At 54.2% G+C, this 20,535-nt stretch overlaps 1 protein-coding gene across 1 annotated transcript; it reads right to left on the reverse strand.

The window, feature by feature from the left end:
- Nucleotides 1-17,989: 17,989 nt before the first annotated feature.
- Nucleotides 17,990-20,308, reverse strand: LOC139540616 (sialidase-like). Its single transcript, XM_071344430.1, has 3 exons — nucleotides 20,191-20,308; nucleotides 19,567-20,103; nucleotides 17,990-18,666 (listed from the first exon to the last, which is right to left on the reverse strand). Exons 1-3 carry the CDS (start codon nucleotides 20,306-20,308, stop codon nucleotides 17,990-17,992), a joined length of 1,332 nt encoding a protein of 443 aa, XP_071200531.1.
- Nucleotides 20,309-20,535: the final 227 nt, after the last annotated feature.

Consider the following 20,535-nt stretch of genomic DNA (forward strand, 5'->3'; position numbering starts at 1 on the left):
AAGCCTCCAGTGATGATCCATGGCAAGAAGCCTCCAGTGATGATCCATGGCAAGAAGCCTCCAGTGATGATCCATGGCAAGAACTTCCAGTGGTGAGACATGGCAAGAACTTCCAGTGGTGAGACATGGCACGAAGCCTCAAAAGAAGGCCTCCAGTCCGGAGCCTCCAGCGACGGTCTCCAGTCCGGAGCCTCCAGCAACGTCCTCCAGTCTGGGGCCTCCAGCGACGTCCTCCAGTCCGGGGCCTCCAGCGACGTTCTCCATTCCGGAGCCTCCAGCGACGTTCTCCAGTCCGGAGCCTCCAGCGACGTTCTCCAGTCCAGAGCCTCCAGCGACGTTCTCCAGTCCGGAGCCTCCAGCGACGTTCTCCAGTCCAGAGCCTCCAGCGACGTTCTCCAGTCCGGAGCCTCCAGCGACGACAGTGCCCAGTCCGGAGCCTCCAGCGACGTTCTCCAGTCTGGAGCCTCCAGCGACGACGTTCTCCAGTCCGGAGCCTCCAGCGACGACAGTGCCCAATCTGGGGCTCGCTACGAGGGTCCCCAGTCCGGGGTCGACGGCGAGGGTCCCCGCACCAGAGGTGCCACCAAAGTGGGGTGAGCCAGCGGTGGAGCGGGGTCTGCATCCCGCACCTGAGCCGCCGCCGCGGATAGATGCCCACCCAGACCCTCCCCTATAGGTTTAGGTTTTGCGGCCTTTGGGGGGGGGGGGAGAGGGGTACTGTCACGCCCTGACCTTAGAGGTCCTTTTTATGTCTCTGTTTTGGTTTGGTCAGGGCGTGAGTTGGGGTGGGCATTCTATGTTTTCTTTTTCTATGTTTTGGCCGGGTATGGTTCTCAATCAGGGACAGCTGTCTATCGTTGTCTCTGATTGGGAACCATACTTAGGTAGCCTTTTTTCCCACCTGTCTTTGTGGGAAGTTGACTTTGTTTAGGGCACATAGCCTTTGAGCTTCACAGTTTGTTTTGTAATGTTTATTGTTTTGTTCGGCGTCATTTTGATTTATTAAAGAAAATGTACGCTGACCACGCTGCACCTTGGTCCTCCTCTTTCAACAGCCGTGACAGGGTCAGTCACAATGGTCAGGTATTCTGCCACTGTGTACTCTCTGCTGAGGGCCAAATATAATTATAGTTTTCTCCGTTTTTTTGTTAATTCTTTCCAATATGTCAAGTAATTATCTTTCTGTTTTCTCATGATTTGGTTGTGTCTAATTGTGTTGCTGTCCTGGGGCTCTGTGGGATCTGTTTGTGTTTGTGTTTGTAAACAGAGCCCCCATACCAGCTGGCAGAGGAGACTCTTCTCAAGGTTCATCTCTCTGTAGGTGAGGGCTTTGTTATGGAATGTATGGGAATCACTTATTTTTAGGTGGTTGTAGAATTGAATTGCTGTTTTCTGGATTTTTATAATTAGCAGGAATTCTCCTAATTCTGCTCTACATGCATTATTTGTTGTTTTACGTTATACACTGAGGATGTTTTTGCAGAATTCTGCATGCAGAGTCTCAATTAGATGTTAATCCCATTTTGTGAATTCTTGGTTGGTGAGTGGACCCCAGACCTCACAACCATGAAGGGCACTGGGTTATATACCTGATGCAAGTTTTTCTTGCCAGATCCTAATTGGGATCTCAAATTGTATGTTCCAAGAAGGTCCTTCTTGCCTTGTCTCTCAGCTCGTTCACAGGTTTGTGTAAGTAATCTGTGTTGCTGATGTTTAGGCCGAGGTAGGAATATTTTTGTGCATTCTAGGGCAAGTGTCCAGGTGGAATTTGTATTTATGGTCCTGGTACCTGTCTTACTGAGATTTCCTGTCAGGGCCCAAGTCTGACAGAATCTTTCCAGAAGATCTAGGTGCTGCTGTAGGCCCTCCTTTGTTGGGGACAGAAGCACCAGATCATCTGCAAACAGTAAACATTTGACTTCAGAGTCTAGTAGTGTAGGGCCGGGTATTGCAGAGTGTTTTAGTACACTCGCCAATTCATTGATATAAATGTTGAAGAGGGTTGGGCTCAAGCTGCATCCCTGTCTTGCCCCCTGGCCCCTGAGGAAATACACATTTGTGTTTGTTGCCAATTTTAACCACACACTTGTTGTTTGTGTACATGGATTTTATAATGTCGTATGTTTTCCCCCCAACACTGCTTTCCATCAGTTTAAATAGCAGACCCTCATGCCAAATTGAGTCAAAAGTTTTATTGAAATCAACAATGCGTGAGAAGACTTTGCTTTTGTTTTCTTTGTCAATAAGGGTGTACAGGGTGAATACGTGGTCTGTTGTACGGTAATTTGGTAAAAAAAATGATTTGACATTTGCTCAGGACATTGTTTTCACTGAGGAAATGTAGGAGTCTGCTGTTAATGATAATGCAGAGGATTTTCCCAAGGTTGCTGTTGACGCATATCCCACGGTAGTTATTGGGGTCAAATTTGTCTTCACTTTTGTGGATTGGTGTGATCAGATCTTGGCTCTAAATATTGGGGAAAATGCCAGAGCTGAGGATGATGTTAGAGAGTTTAAGTATAGCCAATTGGAATTTGTGGTCTCTATATTTTATCATTTCATTTAGGAAACCATCAACACCACAGGCTTTTTTTGGGTTGAAGGGTTTGTATTTTATCCTGTAGTTAATATTGCTTAATTGGAGCATCAAGTGGGTTGTAGAAGTCTTTAACTTTTACTTGGTACTCATCCCGGATCCGGGAGCACCCCCCACAGTAAAAAAGCTGACTAGCATAGCCTAGCATAGCGTCACAAGTAAATACAAGCATCTAAATATCATTAAATCACAAGTCCAAGACACCAGATGAAAGATACAGATCTTGTGAATCCAGCCATCATTTCAGATTTTTAAAATGTTTTACAGGGAAGACACAATATGTAAATCTATTAGCTAACCACGTTAGCAAAAGACACCACTTTTTTTACTCCACCAGTTTTTTACTCCATCAGTAGCTATCACTAATTCGACTAAATAAAGATATATATAGCCACTAACCAAGAAACAACTTCATAAGATGACAGTCTGATAACATATTTATGGTATAGGATATGTTTTTTTAGAAAAATGTGCATTTTTCAGGTATAAATCACAGTTCTACATTGCAGCTGCAATCTGAAATAGCGTTGGAAGCAGCCGGAATAATTACAGAGACCGACGTCAATTACCAAAATACTCATCCTAAAACATTTCTGAAAAATACACAGCCTACAGCAATTGAAAGACAAAGATCTTGTGAATCCAGACAATATTTCAGATTTTCTAAGTGTTTTACAGGGAAGACACAATATGTAAATCTATTAGCTAACCACGATAGCAAAAGACACAACTTTTTTTCTCCACCATTTTTTTCCTGCATCAGTAGCTATCACTAATTCGACTAAATAAAGATATATATAGCCACTAACCAAGAAACAACTTCATAAGATGACAGTCTGATAACATATTTATGGTATAGGATATGTTTTTTTAGAAAAATGTGCATATTTCAGGTATAAATCACAGTTCTACATTGCAGCTGCAATCTGAAATAGCGTTGGAAGCAGCCGGAATAATTACAGAGACCAACGTCAATTACCAAAATACTCATCCTAAAACATTTCTGAAAAATACACAGCCTACAGCAATCGAAAGACACAGATCTTGTGAATCCAGACAATATTTCAGATTTTCTAAGTGTTTTACAGCGAAAACACAATATATCGTTATATTAGCATACCACATGAGCTAACATCACACCAGCATTGAATCAAGGCAAAAGGGGCGATAACGTTATCGCCACAAAAAATATATTAATTTTTTCACTAACCTTCTCAGAATTCTTCAGATGACAGTCCTGTAACATCATATTACACAATGCATATAGAGTTTGTTCGAAAATGTGCATATTTAGCATCACAAATCGTGGTTATGCAATGTAATCTGTCAAAACATGGCATGCATTCTGGCCGGCGCCATCTTGGAAAGGCACCTAAGTTTACGATTATTTATCGATTAGATTGACTAAAAAAATACAGGTTGGACAGCTAATGAAAGATGCATTGGTTATTAATGCAACCGCTGATTTAGATTTTTAAAATTTACGTTACTAGACATACATTGTGAGTTACAGCCAGACTAGTGCCGCAAAAAATGGCTGACAACTGCGTTTACATTTTTCCACATAAATACGGAATAAAATCATAAATAACTCTTACTTTTGGACGAGCTTCCATCAGTATCTTGGGCAATGTGTCCTTTGTCCAAAAGAATCGTTGCTTTGTCGTAAAACGACCTCCTCAACTTCGGAACTAGCAGCTAACGATAGCTACACGGCACACACATGCCCAAATCCTCAAACGCAATACTAAGGAAATTCAGAAAAATAGCAATATACTCGCAAAAACTGATATAAATCGGTTTCAAATAACTTCGTTATGATGTTTCTAACACCTATATCGAATTAAATCACAGACGGATATATCTTTGATCAATAACGAGAGCTTTTGAGCATGCGATTCTGATGTCCTCCCTTGCGTCCTGGCGAGCGTCGAAAAGAAGGGACATCTCACTCCATTCCCTTTTATAAACTCTGAGAAACACCTAGAGACACCATTCCACTTCTCATTGGTTACTGACATCCAGGGGAAGGCGGGTGCAGTTCATGTCAAGCCATAGGGCACACACAGAGTTTTAAACTGATCCAAGATCAGAGACTATTTTTCAGAGCTTTGCATGTCCTGTCATGAGTTTCGCTGTAGAAAGAGTTCTGGTTCACCCACAGACATAATTCAAATGGTTTTAGAAACTAGAGATTGTTTTCTATCCAATAGTAATAATAATATGCATATTGTACGAGCAAGAACTGAGTACGAGGCAGTTTAATTTGGAAATGTAAAAAAATAAATAATGCTAACAGCTCCCCCTATTGACATTAACAGCTGACTCTAAGGTTTGTAATTGATCATGTATATGTTTTTGCTGTTTGTTCCTTGTTATAGGGCCAAAAAGATTGGAGAAGTGGTTTATCTACATTTTTGCGAGATATCTCTTCGTGTTGTTTGTTTAGTATGTTTGTCACGTTCCTGACCTTATTTCCTTTGTTTTGTCTTTGTTTAGTATGGTCAGGGCGTGAGTTGGGGTGGGGACCACGTCCAGAGCCAGAGCCGCCACCGTGGACAGATGCCCACCCAAACCCTCCCCTATAGGTTCAGGTTTTGCGGCCGGAGTCCGCACCTTGGGGGGGGGGGGGGGGGGTACTGTCACGTTCCTGACCTTATTTCCTTTGTTTTATCTTTGTTTAGTATGGTCAGGGCGTGAGTTGGGGTGGGCATTCTATGTTATGTGTTTCTATGTTGGGTTCATTTTCAATTAGCCTGATATGGTTCTCAATCAGGGGCAGGTGTTTTACGTATCCTCTGATTGAGAACCATATTAAGGTAGGCTGTTCTCACTGTTTGTTGGTGGGTGATTGTTCCTGTGTCAGTGTTTGTGCCACACGGGACTGTTTCGTTCGTTTGTTAGTGTGTTCCTTCCTGTTCGTGCGTTCTTGTTTTATGTTCTCAAGTACAGGTCTGTTCACGTCGTTATGTTATTTTGTATTTTGTCAAGTGTTCTTCGTGTTCGTCTTTCACAAATAAATATACTATGGATACATACCACGCTGCATATTGGTCCGATCCTTGCTCATCCTCAGATGAGGAGGAGGACGAGCGTTACAGAATCACCCACCAACCAAGGACCAAGCGTTCTCCAACCAAGGAGAATGCCGGAGCCTGCCTGGGATTCTCTGGAGCAGTGTGAGGAGGGATACCGGCAAATGGAGGCAGCACGACGACGCGGTAGGAAGCCTGTGAGTCAGCCCAAAACATTTCTTGGGGGGGGGGGGCTACAAGGGAGTGTGGCGAAGTCAGGTACACCATGTTATGCGGTAAAGCGCACGGTGTCTCCTGTACGTGTGCTTAGCCCGGTGCGGGTTATTCCACCTCCCCGCACTGGCCGGGCTAGATTGAGCATTGAGCCAGGTGCCATGAAGCCGGCTCAACGCGTCTGGTCTCCTCGGGCCGGCATACATGGCACCAGCCTTACGCATGGTGTCCCCGGTTCGCCAACACAGCCCAGTGCGGGTTATTCCACCTCCCCGCACTGGTCGGGCTACGGGGAGCATTCAACCAGGTAAGGTTGGGCAGGCTCGGTGCTCAAGGGAGCCAGTACGCCTGCACGGTCCGGTATATCCGGCGCCACCTCCCCGCCCCAGCCCAGTACCACCAGTGCCAACACCACACACCAGGCTTCCTGTGCGTCTCCAGAGCCCTGTTCCTCCTCCACGCACTCTCCCTGTGGTGTGTGTCTCCAGCCCAGTACCTCCAGTTCCGGCACCACGCACCAAGCTTCCTGTGCGTCTCCAGAGCCCTGCGCGCCCTGTTGCTGCTCCCCGCACTAGCCTTAAGGTGTGTGTCCTTAGCCCGGTACCACCAGTTCCGGCACCACGCACCAGGCCTACTGTGCGCCTCAGCCGGCCAGAGTCTGCCGTCTGCCCAGTGCCGCCTGCACTGCCCGTCTGCCCAGTGCCGTCTGCGCTATCCGTCTGCCCAGCGCCGTCTGAACTGCCCGTCTGTCCTAAGCCTTCAAAGCTGCCCGTCTGTCCTGAGCCTTCAAAGCCGCCCGTCTGTCCTGAGCCTTAAAAGCCGCCCGTCTGTCCTGAGCCTTCAGAGCCGTCCGTCAGTCAGGAGCCGCTAGAGCCGTCCGCCAGTCAGGAGCAGCCAGAGCCGTCCGCCAGTCAGGAGCAGCCAGAGCCGCCCGCCAGTCAGGAGCAGCCAGAGCCGCCCGCCAGTCAGGAGCAGCCAGAGCCGCCCGCCGGTCAGGAGCAGCCAGAGCCGCCCGCCGGTCAGGAGCAGCCAGAGCCGCCCGCCGGTCAGGAGCAGCCAGAGCCGCCCGCCGGTCAGGAGCAGCCAGAGCCGCCCGCCGGTCAGGAGCAGCCAGAGCCGCCCGCCGGTCAGGATCTGCCAGAGCCGCCCGCCGGTCAGGATCTGCCAGAGCCGCCCGCCGGTCAGGATCTGCCAGAGCCGCCCGCCGGTCAGGATCTGCCAGAGCCGCCCGCCGGTCAGGATCTGCCAGAGCCGCCCGCCGGCCAGGATCTGCCAGAGCCGCCCGCCGGCCAGGATCTGCCAGAGCCGCCCGCCGGCCAGGATCTGCCAGAGCCGCCCGCCGGCCAGGATCTGCCAGAGCCATCAGTCAGCCAGGATCTGCCAGAGCCGTCCGCCAGTCCGGAGCTGCCCCTCAGTCCGGAGCTGCCCCTCAGTCCGGAGCTGCCCCTCAGTCCGGAGCTGCCCCTCAGTCCGGAGCTGCCCCTCAGTCCGGAGCTGCCCCTCCGTCCAGTGGCGCCCTCTAGGATGGTATTCAGTCCAGGACTCGCTGAAAGGGTCGCCGCTCCAGAGGCGCCACCAAAGCGGGTAGTGACTATGGTGAAGTGTGGGCCACGTCCCGCACCCGAGCCGCCGCCGTAAGAAGGCCCACCCAGACCCTCCCCTCTGTGTCAGGTTTTGCGGCCGGAGTCCGCACCTTTGGGGGGGGGGGGGGGGGTACTGTCACGCCCTGGCCTTAGTTATCTTTGTTTTCTTTATTATTTTAGGTCAGGGTGTGACATGGGGGATGTTTGTGTGTTTTTGTCTCGTATAGGGTGTTTGTATTGTATAGGGGGTTTTGTAGAGTTCATGGGGTTGTGTTCAGTGTAGGTGTTTATGTATGTCTATGGTTGCCTGGATTGGTTCTCAATCAGAGACAGCTGTCTATCGTTGTCTCTGATTGGGAGCGATATTTAAGGCAGCCATAGGCATTAGGTAGGTTGTGGGTAATTGTCTATGTTTGACGTTAGTAGCTTTTGTCTGCACTTTCGTTTGTTAGCTTCACGGTCGTTTGTTGTTTTGTTTAGTTTGTATTAGTTTCGTGTTCGTTTCATCTTCTCAAATAAAAGAAGATGTATCTATATCACGCTGCGCCTTGGTCCACTCTTTCACCTAAAGACGATCGTGACAATGTTACAATTATCCCAGAAGTGGTTAGATTCTATGGATTCTTCACTTACATTGAGCTGATTTCTGACATGTTGTTCTTGATTTTTTCTTCGTGTATTTCTGTCCTGTTTTAGTGTTTCACCATAGTGAAGATGTTGGCTCAGGTTTTCTGGGTCTCTGTGTTTTTAGTTGGATAGGTTCCTCAATTATTTTCTTAGGTTTTTGCATTCGTCATCAAACCATGTGTCATTGTTGTCCATTTTCTTAGGTTGTCTGGTGATATTTTTGTATTTGATAGGGAAGTTGAGAGGTCAAATATACTATTTAGGCTTTCTACTGCCAAGTTTACACCTTCGCTATTGCAGTGAAACATTTTGTCCAGGAAGTTGTCTAAAAGGGATTGAATTTGTTGTTGGCTAATTGTTTTCTGGTAGGTTTCTAAACTACTTTCCTTCCGTCTATAGCATTTCTTAATAGTATGCAGTTTGTTCAGCTTTGATGTCTCATGATTGAGTCGGCTGGATTTTACTGTGATCTGATAGGGGTGTCAGTAGGCCCTATCAGACCTCTCCCTCTCTCTCATCCTCCCCACCCTGTATCGGTCTCTCTCATTCTTTCTCACTCTCTCTCTCTCTTTTTTTCTAATTCTCCCTCCCAACACTTTATCTGTCTCTCTCTTTCCTTCCCTCCCTATCTCTCTCTCTAGGCTTCTCTGTCACAGAGCCTTACTGTCTGTCTGTGTTATCTCTAGCTTCAGCAGGCTGGCTGGGCTGCTATGGTTCTGCAGGTGGGCTGGCTGCTATGGTTCTGCAGGCTGGCTGAGCTGATATGGTTCTGCAGGCTGGCTGAGCTACTATGGTTCTGCAGACTGGCTGGGCTGCTATGGTTCAGCAGACTGGCTGGGTCTGCTATGGTTCTGCAGGCAGGCTGGCTGGGCTGCTACGGTTCAGCAGACTGGCCGGGTCTGCTATGGTTCAGCAGACTGGCTGGTCTGCTATGGTTCTGCAGGCAGGCTGGGCTGCTACGGTTCAGCAGACTGGCTGGGCTGCTATGGTTCAGCAGACTGGCTGGTCTGCTATGGTTCTGCAGGCTGGCTGGGCTGCTGCGGTTCAGCAAACTGGCTGGTCTGCTATGGTTCAGCAGACTGGCTGGTCTGCTATGGTTCTGCAGGCTGGCTGGGCTGCTACGGTTCAGCAAACTGGCTGGTCTGCTATTGTTCTGCAGGCTGGCTGGGCTGCTACGGTTCAGCAAACTGGCTGGTCTGCTATTGTTCTTCTGGCAGGCTGGGCTGCTATGGTTCAGCAGACTGGCCGGGTCTGCTATGGTTCTGCAGGCTGGCTGGGCTGCTACGGTTCAGCAAACTGGCTGGGCTGCTATGGTTCAGCAGACAGGCTGGGCTGCTATGGTTCTTCTGGCAGGCTGGGCTGCTATGGTTCTGCAGGCTGGCTGGGTTGCTACGGTTCAGCAAACTGGCTGGTCTGCTTTGGTTCTGCAGGCTGGCTGGGCTGCTATGGTTCAGCAAACTGACTGGTTTGCTATGGTTCTGCAGGCTGGCTGGGCTGCTACGGTTCAGCAAACTGTCCGGGCTGCTATGGTTCAGCAGGCTGGCCGGGTCTGCTATGGTTCTGCAGGCTGGCTGGGCTGCTATGGTTCTGCAGACTGGCTGGGCAGCTATGGTTCTGCAGGCTGGAAGGGCTGCTATGGTTCAGCAGACTGGCCGGGTCTGCTATGGTTCAGCAGACTGGCCGGGACTGCTATGGTTCTGAAGGCTGGCTGGGCTGCTACGGTAAAGCAAACTGGCTGGTCTGCTATGGTTCTGCAGGCTTGCTGGGCTGCTATGGTTCTGCAGGCAGGCTGGGCTGCTACGGTTCAGCAAACTGGCTGGTCTGCTATGGTTCTGCAGGCAAGCTGGGCTGCTATAGTTCTTCTGTCAGGCTGGGCTGCTAGGATTCAACAGACTGGCTGGGCTGCTAGGGTTCTGCAAACTGGCTGGGCTGCTATGGTTCTGCAGGCTGGCTGGGCTGCTATGGTTCAGCAAACTGGCTGGGCTGCTATGGTTCAGCAGGCTGGCCGGGTCTGCTATGGTTCTGCAGGCTGGCTGGGCTGCTATGGTTCTGCAGACTGGCTGGGCTGCTATGGTTCTGCAGGCTGGAAGGGCTGCTATGGTTCAGCAGACTGGCCGGGTCTGCTATGGTTCAGCAGAATGGCCGGGTCTGCTATGGTTCTAAAGGCTGGCTGGGCTGCTACGGTAAAGCAGGCTGGCTGGGCTGCTACGGTAAACCAAACTGGCTGGTCTGCTATGGTTCTGCAGGCTTGCTGGGCTGCTATGGTTCTGCAGCCAGGCTGGGCTGCTACGGTTCAGCAAACTGGCTGGTCTGCTATGGTTCTGCAGGCTGGCTGGGCTGCTATGGTTCAGCAGACTGGCTGGGCTGCTATGGTTCTGCAGGCTGGCTGGGCTGCTACGGTTCAGCAAACTGGCTGGGCTGCTATGGTTCAGCAGGCTGGCCGGGTCTGCTATGGTTCTGCAGGCTGGCTGGGCTGCTATGGTTCTGCAGGCTGGCTGGGCTGCTATGGTTCTGCAGGCTGGCAGGGCTGCTATGGTTCAGCAGACTGGCCGGGTCTGCTATGGTTCAGCAGACTGGCCGGGTCTGCTATGGTTCTGAAGACTGGCTCGGCTGCTACGGTTCAGCAAACTGGCTGGTCTGCTATGGTTCTGCAGGCTGGCTGGGCTGCTATGGTTCAGCAGACTGGCTGGGCTGCTATGGTTCTGCAGGCTGGCTGGGCTGCTACGGTTCAGCAAACTGGCTGGTCTGCTATGGTTCTGCAGGCTGGCTGGGCTGCTATGGTTCAGCAGACTGGCTGGGCTGCTATGGTTCTGCAGGCTGGCTGGGCTGCTACGGTTCAGCAAACTGGCTGGGCTGCTATGGTTCAGCAAACTGGCTGGTCTGCTATGGTTCTGCAGGCTGGCTGGGCTGCTACGGTTCAGCAAACTGTACGGGCTGCTATGGTTCAGCAGGCTGCCCGGGTCTGCTATGGTTCTGCAGGCTGGCTGGGCTGCTATGGTTCTGCAGGCTGGCTGGGCTGCTATGGTTCTGCAGGCTGGCAGGGCTGCTATGGTTCAGCAGACTGTCCGGGTCTGCTATGGTTCAGCAGACTGGCCGGGTCTGCTGTGGTTCTGAAGACTGGCTCGGCTGCTACGGTTCAGCAAACTGGCTGGTCTGCTATGGTTCTGCAGGCTGGCAGGGCTGCTATGGTTCAGCAGACTGGCTCGGCTGCTACGGTTCAGCAAACTGTACGGGCTGCTATGGTTCAGCAGGCTGGCCGGGTCTGCTATGGTTCTGCAGGCTGGCTGGGCTGCTATGGTTCTGCAGGCTGGCTGGGCTGCTATGGTTCTGCAGGCTGGCAGGGCTGCTATGGTTCAGCAGACTGGCCGGGTCTGCTATGGTTCAGCAGACTGGCCGGGTCTGCTATGGTTCTGAAGACTGGCTCGGCTGCTACGGTTCAGCAAACAGGCTGGTCTGCTATGGTTCTGCAGGCTGGCTGGGCTGCTATGGTTCAGCAGACTGGCTGGGCTGCTATGGTTCTGCAGGCTGGCTGGGCTGCTACGGTTCAGCAAACTGGCTGGTCTGCTATGGTTCTGCAGGCTGGCTGGGCTGCTATGGTTCAGCAGACTGGCTGGGCTGCTATGGTTCTGCAGGCTGGCTGGGCTGCTACGGTTCAGCAAACTGGCTGGTCTGCTATGGTTCTGCAGGCTGGCTGGGCTGCTATGGTTCAGCAAACTGGCTGGTCTGCTATGGTTCTGCAGGCTGGCTGGGCTGCTACGGTTCAGCAAACTGTACGGGCTGCTATGGTTCAGCAGGCTGCCCGGGTCTGCTATGGTTCTGCAGGCTGGCTGGGCTGCTATGGTTCTGCAGGCTGGCTGGGCTGCTATGGTTCTGCAGGCTGGCAGGGCTGCTATGGTTCAGCAGACTGTCCGGGTCTGCTATGGTTCAGCAGACTGGCCGGGTCTGCTATGGTTCTGAAGACTGGCTCGGCTGCTACGGTTCAGCAAACTGGCTGGTCTGCTATGGTTCTGCAGGCTGGCTGGGCTGCTATGGTTCAGCAGACTGGCTGGGCTGCTATTGTTCTTCTGGCAGGCTGGGCTGCTATGGTTCTGCAGGCTGGCTGGGCTGCTACGGTTCAGCAAACTGGCTGGGCTGCTATGGTTCAGCAGACAGGCTGGGCTGCTATAGTTCTTCTGGCAGGCTGGGCTGCTATGGTTCAGCAGACTGGCTGGGCTGCTATAGTTTTTCTGGCAGGCTGGGCTGCTATGGTTCTGCAGGCTGGCTGGGCTGCTACGGTTCAGCAAACTGGCTGGTCTGCTATGGTTCTGCAGGCTGGCTGGGCTGCTACGGTTCAGCAAACTGGCTGGTCTGCTATGGTTCTGCAGGCTGGCTGGGCTGCTATGGTTCAGCAAACTGGCTGGTCTGCTATGGTTCTGCAGGCTGGCTGGGCTGCTATGGTTCAGCAAACTGTCCGGGCTGCTATGGTTCAGCAGGCTGGCCGGGTCTGCTATGGTTCTGCAGGCTGGCTGGGCTGCTACGGTTCAGCAAACTGGCTGGTCTGCTATGGTTCTGCAGGCTGGCTGGGCTGCTATGGTTCAGCAGACTGGCTGGGCTGCTATGGTTCTGCAGGCTGGCTGGGCTGCTACGGTTCAGCAAACTGGCTGGTCTGCTATGGTTCTGCAGGCTGGCTGGGCTGCTATGGTTCAGCAAACTGGCTGGTCTGCTATGGTTCTGCAGGCTGGCTGGGCTGCTACGGTTCAGCAAACTGTACGGGCTGCTATGGTTCAGCAGGCTGCCCGGGTCTGCTATGGTTCTGCAGGCTGGCTGGGCTGCTATGGTTCTGCAGGCTGGCTGGGCTGCTATGGTTCTGCAGGCTGGCTGGTCTGCTATGGTTCTGCAGGCTGGCTGGGCTGCTATGGTTCAGCAAACTGGCTGGTCTGCTATGGTTCTGCAGGCTGGCTGGGCTGCTATGGTTCAGCAAACTGTCCGGGCTGCTATGGTTCAGCAGGCTGGCCGGGTCTGCTATGGTTCTGCAGGCTGGCTGGGCTGCTACGGTTCAGCAAACTGGCTGGTCTGCTATGGTTCTGCAGGCTGGCTGGGCTGCTATGGTTCAGCAGACTGGCTGGGCTGCTATGGTTCTGCAGGCTGGCTGGGCTGCTACGGTTCAGCAAACTGGCTGGTCTGCTATGGTTCTGCAGGCTGGCTGGGCTGCTATGGTTCAGCAAACTGGCTGGTCTGCTATGGTTCTGCAGGCTGGCTGGGCTGCTATGGTTCAGCAGACAGGCTGGGCTGCTATAGTTCTTCTGGCAGGCTGGGCTGCTATGGTTCAGCAGACTGGCTGGGCTGCTATTGTTCTTCTGGCAGGCTGGGCTGCTATGGTTCTGCAGGCTGGCTGGGCTGCTATGGTTCTGCAGGCTGGCAGGGCTGCTATGGTTCAGCAGACTGGCCGGGTCTGCTATGGTTCAGCAGACTGGCCGGGACTGCTATGGTTCTGAAGGCTGGCTCGGCTGCTACGGTTCAGTAAACTGGCTGGTCTGCTATGGTTCTGCAGGCTGGCTGGGCTGCTATGGTTCTGCAGCCAGGCTGGGCTGCTACGGTTCAGCAAACTGGCTGGTCTGCTATGGTTCTGCATGCAAGCTGGGCTGCTATGGTTCTGCAGGCTGGCTGTGCTGCTACGGTTCAGCAAACTGGCTGGGCTGCTACGGTTCAGCAAACTGGCTGGTCTGCTATGGTTCTGCAGGCTGGCTGGGCTGCTATGGTTCAGCAAACTGGCTGGTCTGCTATGGTTCTGCAGGTTGGCTGGGCTGCTATGGTTCAGCAGACAGGCTGGGCTGCTATAGTTCTTCTGGCAGGCTGGGCTGCTATGGTTCAGCAGACTGGCTGGGCTGCTATTGTTCTTCTGGCAGGCTGGGCTGCTATGGTTCTGCAGGCTGGCTGGGCTACTATGGTTCTGCAGGCTGGCAGGGCTGCTATGGTTCAGCAGACTGGCCGGGTCTGCTATGGTTCAGCAGACTGGCCGGGACTGCTATGGTTCTGAAGGCTGGCTCGGCTGCTACGGTTCAGTAAACTGGCTGGTCTGCTATGGTTCTGCAGGCTGGCTGGGCTGCTATGGTTCTGCAGCCAGGCTGGGCTGCTACGGTTCAGCAAACTGGCTGGTCTGCTATGGTTCTGCATGCAAGCTGGGCTGCTATGGTTCTGCAGGCTGGCTGTGCTGCTACGGTTCAGCAAACTGGCTGGGCTGCTACGGTTCAGCAAACTGGCTGGGCTGCTATGGTTCTGCAGGCTGGCTGGGCTGCAATGGTTCAGCAGACTGGCTGGGCTGCTATAGTTCTTCTGGCAGGCTGGGCTGCTATGGTTCAGCAGACTGGCTGGGCTGCTATAGTTCTTCTGGCAGGCTGGGCTGCTATGGTTCTGCAGGCTGGCTGGGCTGCTACGGTTCAGCAAACTGGCTGGTCTGCTATGGTTCTGCAGGCTGGCTGGGCTGCTATGGTTCAGCAAACTGGCTGGTCTGCTATGGTTCTGCAGGCTGGCTGGGCTGCTACGGTTCAGCAAACTGTACGGGCTGCTATGGTTCAGCAGGCTGGCCGGGTCTGCTATGGTTCTGCAGGCTGGTTGGGCTGCTACGGTTCAGCAAACTGGCTGGGCTGCTATGGTTCAGCAGACAGGCTGGGCTGCTATAGTTCTTCTGGCAGGCTGGGCTGCTATGGTTCAGCAGACTGGCTGGGCTGCTATAGTTTTTCTGGCAGGCTGGGCTGCTATGGTTCTGCAGGCTGGCTGGGCTGCTACGGTTCAGCAAACTGGCTGGTCTGCTATGGTTCTGCAGGCTGGCTGGGCTGCTATGGTTCAGCAAACTGGCTGGTCTGCTATGGTTCTGCAGGCTGGCTGGGCTGCTATGGTTCAGCAAACTGTCCGGGCTGCTATGGTTCAGCAGGCTGGCCGGGTCTGCTATGGTTCTGCAGGCTGGCTGGGCTGCTACGGTTCAGCAAACTGGCTGGTCTGCTATGGTTCTGCAGGCTGGCTGGGCTGCTATGGTTCAGCAGACTGGCTGGGCTGCTATGGTTCTGCAGGCTGGCTGGGCTGCTACGGTTCAGCAAACTGGCTGGTCTGCTATGGTTCTGCAGGCTGGCTGGGCTGCTATGGTTCAGCAAACTGGCTGGTCTGCTATGGTTCTGCAGGCTGGCTGGGCTGCTACAGTTCAGCAAACTGTACGGGCTGCTATGGTTCAGCAGGCTGCCCGGGTCTGCTATGGTTCTGCAGGCTGGCTGGGCTGCTATGGTTCTGCAGGCTGGCTGGGCTGCTATGGTTCTGCAGGCTGGCAGGGCTGCTATGGTTCAGCAGACTGTCCGGGTCTGCTATGGTTCAGCAGACTGGCCGGGTCTGCTATGGTTCTGAAGACTGGCTCGGCTGCTACGGTTCAGCAAACTGGCTGGTCTGCTATGGTTCTGCAGGCTGGCTGGGCTGCTATGGTTCAGCAGACTGGCTGGGCTGCTATTGTTTTTCTGGCAGGCTGGGCTGCTATGGTTCTGCAGGCTGGCTGGGCTGCAACGGTTCAGCAAACTGGCTGGTCTGCTATGGTTCTGCAGGCTGGCTGGGCTGCTATGGTTCAGCAAACTGGCTGGTCTTCTATGGTTCTGCAGGCTGACTGGGCTGCTACGGTTCAGCAAACTGTACGGGCTGCTATGGTTCAGCAGGCTGGCCGGGTCTGCTATGGTTCTGCAGGCTGGCTGGGCTGCTATGGTTCAGCAGACTGGCTGGGCTGCTATGGTTCTGCAGGCTGGCTGGGCTGCTACGGTTCAGCAAACTGGCTGGTCTGCTATGGTTCTGCAGGCTGGCTGGGCTGCTACGGTTCAGCAAACTGGCTGGTCTGCTATGGTTCTGCAGGCTGGCTGGGCTGCTACGGTTCAGCAAACTGTACGGGCTGCTATTGTTCAGCAGGCTGGTCGGGTCTGCTATGGTTCTGCAGGCTGGCCGGGGCTGCTATGGTTCTGCAGGCTGGCTGGGCTGCTATGGTTCTGCAGGCTGGCAGGGCTGCTATGGTTCAGCAGACTGGCCGGGTCTGCTATGGTTCAGCAGACTGGCCGGGTCTGCTATGGTTCTGAAGACTGGCTCGGCTACTACGGTTCAGCAAACTGGCTGGTCTGCTATGGTTCTGCAGGCTGGCTGGGCTGCTATGGTTCAGCAGACTGGCTGGGCTGCTATAGTTCTTCTGGCAGGCTGGGCTGCTATGGTTCAGCAGACTGGCTGGGCTGCTATAGTTCTTCTGGCAGACTGGGCTGCTACGGTTCAGCAAACTGGCTGGGCTGCTATGGTTCAGCAGACAGGCTGGGCTGCTATAGTTCTTCTGGCAGGCTGGGCTGCTATGGTTCTGCAGGCTGGCTGGGCTGCTACGGTTCAGCAAACTGGCTGGTCTGCTATGGTTCTGCAGGCTGGCTGGGCTGCTATGGTTCAGCAAACTGGCTGGTCTGCTATGGTTCTGCAGGCTGGCTGGGCTGCTACGGTTCAGCAAACTGTACGGGCTGCTATGGTTCAGTAGGCTGGCCGGGTCTGCTATGGTTCTGCAGGCTGGCTGGGCTGCTATGGTTCTGCAGGCTGGCTGGGCTGCTATGGTTCTGCAGGCTGGCAGGGCTGCTATGGTTCAGCAGACTGGCCGGGTCTGCTATGGTTCAGCAGACTAGCCGGGTCTGCTATGGTTCTGAAGACTGGCTCGGCTGCTACGGTTCAGCAAACTGGCTGGTCTGCTATGGTTCTGCAGGCTGGCTGGGCTGCTATGGTTCTGCAGGCAGGCTGGGCTGCTACGGTTCAGCAAACTGGCTGGTCTGCTATGGTTCTGCATGCAAGCTGGGCTGCTATAGTTCTTCTGGCAGGCTGGGCTGCTAGGATTCAACAGACTGGCTGGGCTGCTAGGGTTCTGCAGGCTGCTGGGCTGCTATGGTTCTGCAGACAGGCTGGGCTGCTATAGTTCTTCTGGCAGGCTGGGCTGCTAGGATTCAACAGACTGGCTGGGCTGCTAGGGTTCTGCAGGCTGGCTGGGCTGCTACGGTTCAGCAAACTGGCTGGTCTGCTACTGTTCTGCAGGCTGGCTGGGCTGCTAAGGTTCAGCAGACTGTCTGGGCTGTTATTGTTCTTCTGCCAGGCTGGGCTGCTATGGTTCAGCAGACTGGCCGGGTCTGCTATGGTTTTGCAGGCTGGCTGGGCTGCTATGGTTCAGCAAACTGGCTGGGCTGCTATGGTTCAGCAGACAGGCTGGGCTGCTATAGTTCTTCTGGCAGGCTGGGCTGCTATGGTTCAGCAGACTGGCTGGGCTGCTATAGTTTTTCTGGCAGGCTGGGCTGCTATGGTTCTGCAGGCTGGCTGGGCTGCTACGGTTCAGCAAACTGGCTGGTCTGCTACGGTTCTGCAGGCTGGCTGGGCTGCTATGGTTCAGCAAACTGGCTGGTATGCTATGGTTCTGCAGGCTGGCTGGGCTGCTACGGTTCAGCAAACTGTCCGGGCTGCTATGGTTCTGCAGGCTGGCCGGGCTGCTATGGTTCTGCAGATTGGCTGGGCTGCTATGGTTCTGCAGGCTGGCAGGGCTGCTATGGTTCAGCAGACTGGCCGGGTCTGCTATGGTTCAGCAGACTGGCCGTGTCTGCTATGGTTCTGAAGGCTGGCTGGGCTGCTACGGTTCAGCAAACTGGCTGGTCTGCTATGGTTCTGCAGGCTTGCTGGGCTGCTATGGTTCTGCAGGCAGGCTGGGCTGCTACGGTTCAGCAAACTGGCTGGTCTGCTATGGTTCTGCAGGCAAGCTGGGCTTCTATAGTTTTTCTGGCAGGCTGGGCTGCTAGGATTCAACAGACTAGCTGGGCTGCTAGGGTTCTGCAGGCTGGCTGGGCTGCTATAGTTCTGCAGACTGGCTGGGCTGCTATGGTTCTGCAGGCTGGCAGGGCTGCTATGGTTCAGCAGACTGGCCGGGTCTGCTATGGTTCAGCAGTCTGGCCGTGTCTGCTATGGTTCTGAAGGCTGGCTGGGCTGCTACGGTTCAGCAAACCTGCTGGTCTGCTATGGTTCTGCAGGCTTGCTGGGCTGCTATGGTTCTGCAGGCAGGCTGGGCTGCTACGGTTCAGCAAACTGGCTGGTCTGCTATGGTTCTGCAGGCAAGCTGGGCTTCTATAGTTTTTCTGGCAGGCTGGGCTGCTAGGATTCAACAGACTGGCTGGGCTGCTAGGGTTCAGCAAACTGGCTGGGCTGCTATGGTTCTGCAGGCTGGCTGGGCTGCAATGGTTCAGCAGACTGGCTGGGCTGCTATAGTTCTTCTGGCAGGCTGGGCTGCTATGGTTCAGCAGACTGGCTGGGCTGCTATAGTTCTTCTGGCAGGCTGGGCTGCTACGGTTCAGCAAACTGGCTGGGCTGCTATGGTTCAGCAGACAGGCTGGGCTGCTATAGTTCTTCTGGCAGGCTGGGCTGCTATGGTTCTTCAGACTGGCTGGGCTGCTATAGTTCTTCTGGGAGGCTGGGCTGCTATGGTTCTGCAGGCTGGCTGGGCTGCTATGGTTCTGCAGGCTGGCTGGGCTGCTATGGTTCAGCAAACTGTACGGGCTGCTATGGTTCAGCAGGCTGGCCGGGTCTGCTATGGTTCTGCAGGCTGGCTGGGCTGCTACGGTTCAGCAAACTGGCTGGGCTGCTATGGTTCAGCAGACAGGCTGGGCTGCTATAGTTCTTCTGGCAGGCTGGGCTGCTATGGTTCTTCAGACTGGCTGGGCTGCTATAGTTCTTCTGGCAGGCTGGGCTGCTATGGTTCTGCAGGCTGGCTGGGCTGCTACGGTTCAGCAAACTGGCTGGTCTGCTACGGTTCTGCAGGCTGGCTGGGCTGCTATGGTTCAGCAAACTGGCTGGTCTGCTATGGTTCTGCAGGCTGGCTGGGCTGCTACGGTTCAGCAAACTGTACGGGCTGCTATGGTTCAGCAGGCTGGCCGGGTCTGCTATGGTTCTGCAGGCTGGCTGGGCTGCTATGGTTCTGCAGGCTGGCTGGGCTGCTATGGTTCTGCAGGCTGGCAGGGCTGCTATGGTTCAGCAGACTGGCCGGGTCTGCTATGGTTCAGCAGACTGGCCGGGTCTGCTATGGTTCTGAAGACTGGCTGGGCTGCTACGGTTCAGCAAACTGCCTGGTCTGCTATGGTTCTGCAGGCTGGCTGGGCTGCTATGGTTCTGCAGGCTGGCTGGGCTGCTACGGTTCAGCAAACTGGCTGGTCTGCTATGGTTCTGCAGGCTGGCTGGGCTGCTATGGTTCAGCAAACTGGCTGGTCTGCTATGGTCTGCAGGCTGGCTGGGCTGCTACGGTTCAGCAAACTGTACGGGCTGCTATTGTTCAGCAGGCTGGCCGGGTCTGCTATGGTTCTGCAGGCTGGCTGGGCTGCTATGGTTCTGCAGGCTGGCTGGGCTGCTATGGTTCTGCAGGCTTGCAGGGCTGCTATGGTTCAGCAGACTGGCCGGGTCTGCTATGGTTCAGCAGACTGGCCGGGTCTGCTATGGTTCTGAAGACTGGCTCGGCTACTACGGTTCAGCAAACTGGCTGGTCTGCTATGGTTCTGCAGGCTGGCTGGGCTGCTATGGTTCAGCAGACTGGCTGGGCTGCTATAGTTCTTCTGGCAGGCTGGGGTGCTATGGTTCAGCAGACTGGCTGGGCTGCTATAGTTCTTCTGGCAGGCTGGGCTGCTACGGTTCAGCAAACTGGCTGGGCTGCTATGGTTCAGCAGACAGGCTGGGCTGCTATAGTTCTTCTGGCAGGCTGGGCTGCTATGGTTCAGCAGACTGGCTGGGCTGCTATAGTTCTTCTGGCTGGCTGGGCTGCTACGGTTCAGCAAACTGGCTGGTCTGCTATGGTTCTGCAGGCTGGCTGGGCTGCTATGGTTCAGCAAACTGGCTGGTCTGCTATGGTTCTGCAGGCTGGCTGGGCTGCTACGGTTCAGCAAACTGTACGGGCTGCTATGGTTCAATAGGCTGGCCGGGTCTGCTATGGTTCTGCAGGCTGGCTGGGCTGCTATGGTTCTGCAGGCTGGCTGGGCTGCTATGGTTCTGCAGGCTGGCAGGGCTGCTATGGTTCAGCAGACTGGCCGGGTCTGCTATGGTTCAGCAGACTAGCCGGGTCTGCTATGGTTCTGAAGACTGGCTCGGCTGCTACGGTTCAGCAAACTGGCTGGTCTGCTATGGTTCTGCAGGCTGGCTGGGCTGCTATGGTTCTGCAGGCAGGCTGGGCTGCTACGGTTCAGCAAACTGGCTGGTCTGCTATGGTTCTGCATGCAAGCTGGGCTGCTATAGTTCTTCTGGCAGGCTGGGCTGCTAGGATTCAACAGACTGGCTGGGCTGCTAGGGTTCTGCAGGCTGCTGGGCTGCTATGGTTCTGCAGGCAGGCTGGGCTGCTATAGTTCTTCTGGCAGGCTGGGCTGCTAGGATTCAACAGACTGGCTGGGCTGCTAGGGTTCTGCAGGCTGGCTGGGCTGCTACGGTTCAGCAAACTGGCTGGTCT

The sequence above is a fragment of the Salvelinus alpinus genome, chromosome 16 (genome assembly GCF_045679555.1).
Source record: "Salvelinus alpinus chromosome 16, SLU_Salpinus.1, whole genome shotgun sequence".
Classification (NCBI taxonomy): domain Eukaryota; kingdom Metazoa; phylum Chordata; class Actinopteri; order Salmoniformes; family Salmonidae; genus Salvelinus; species Salvelinus alpinus.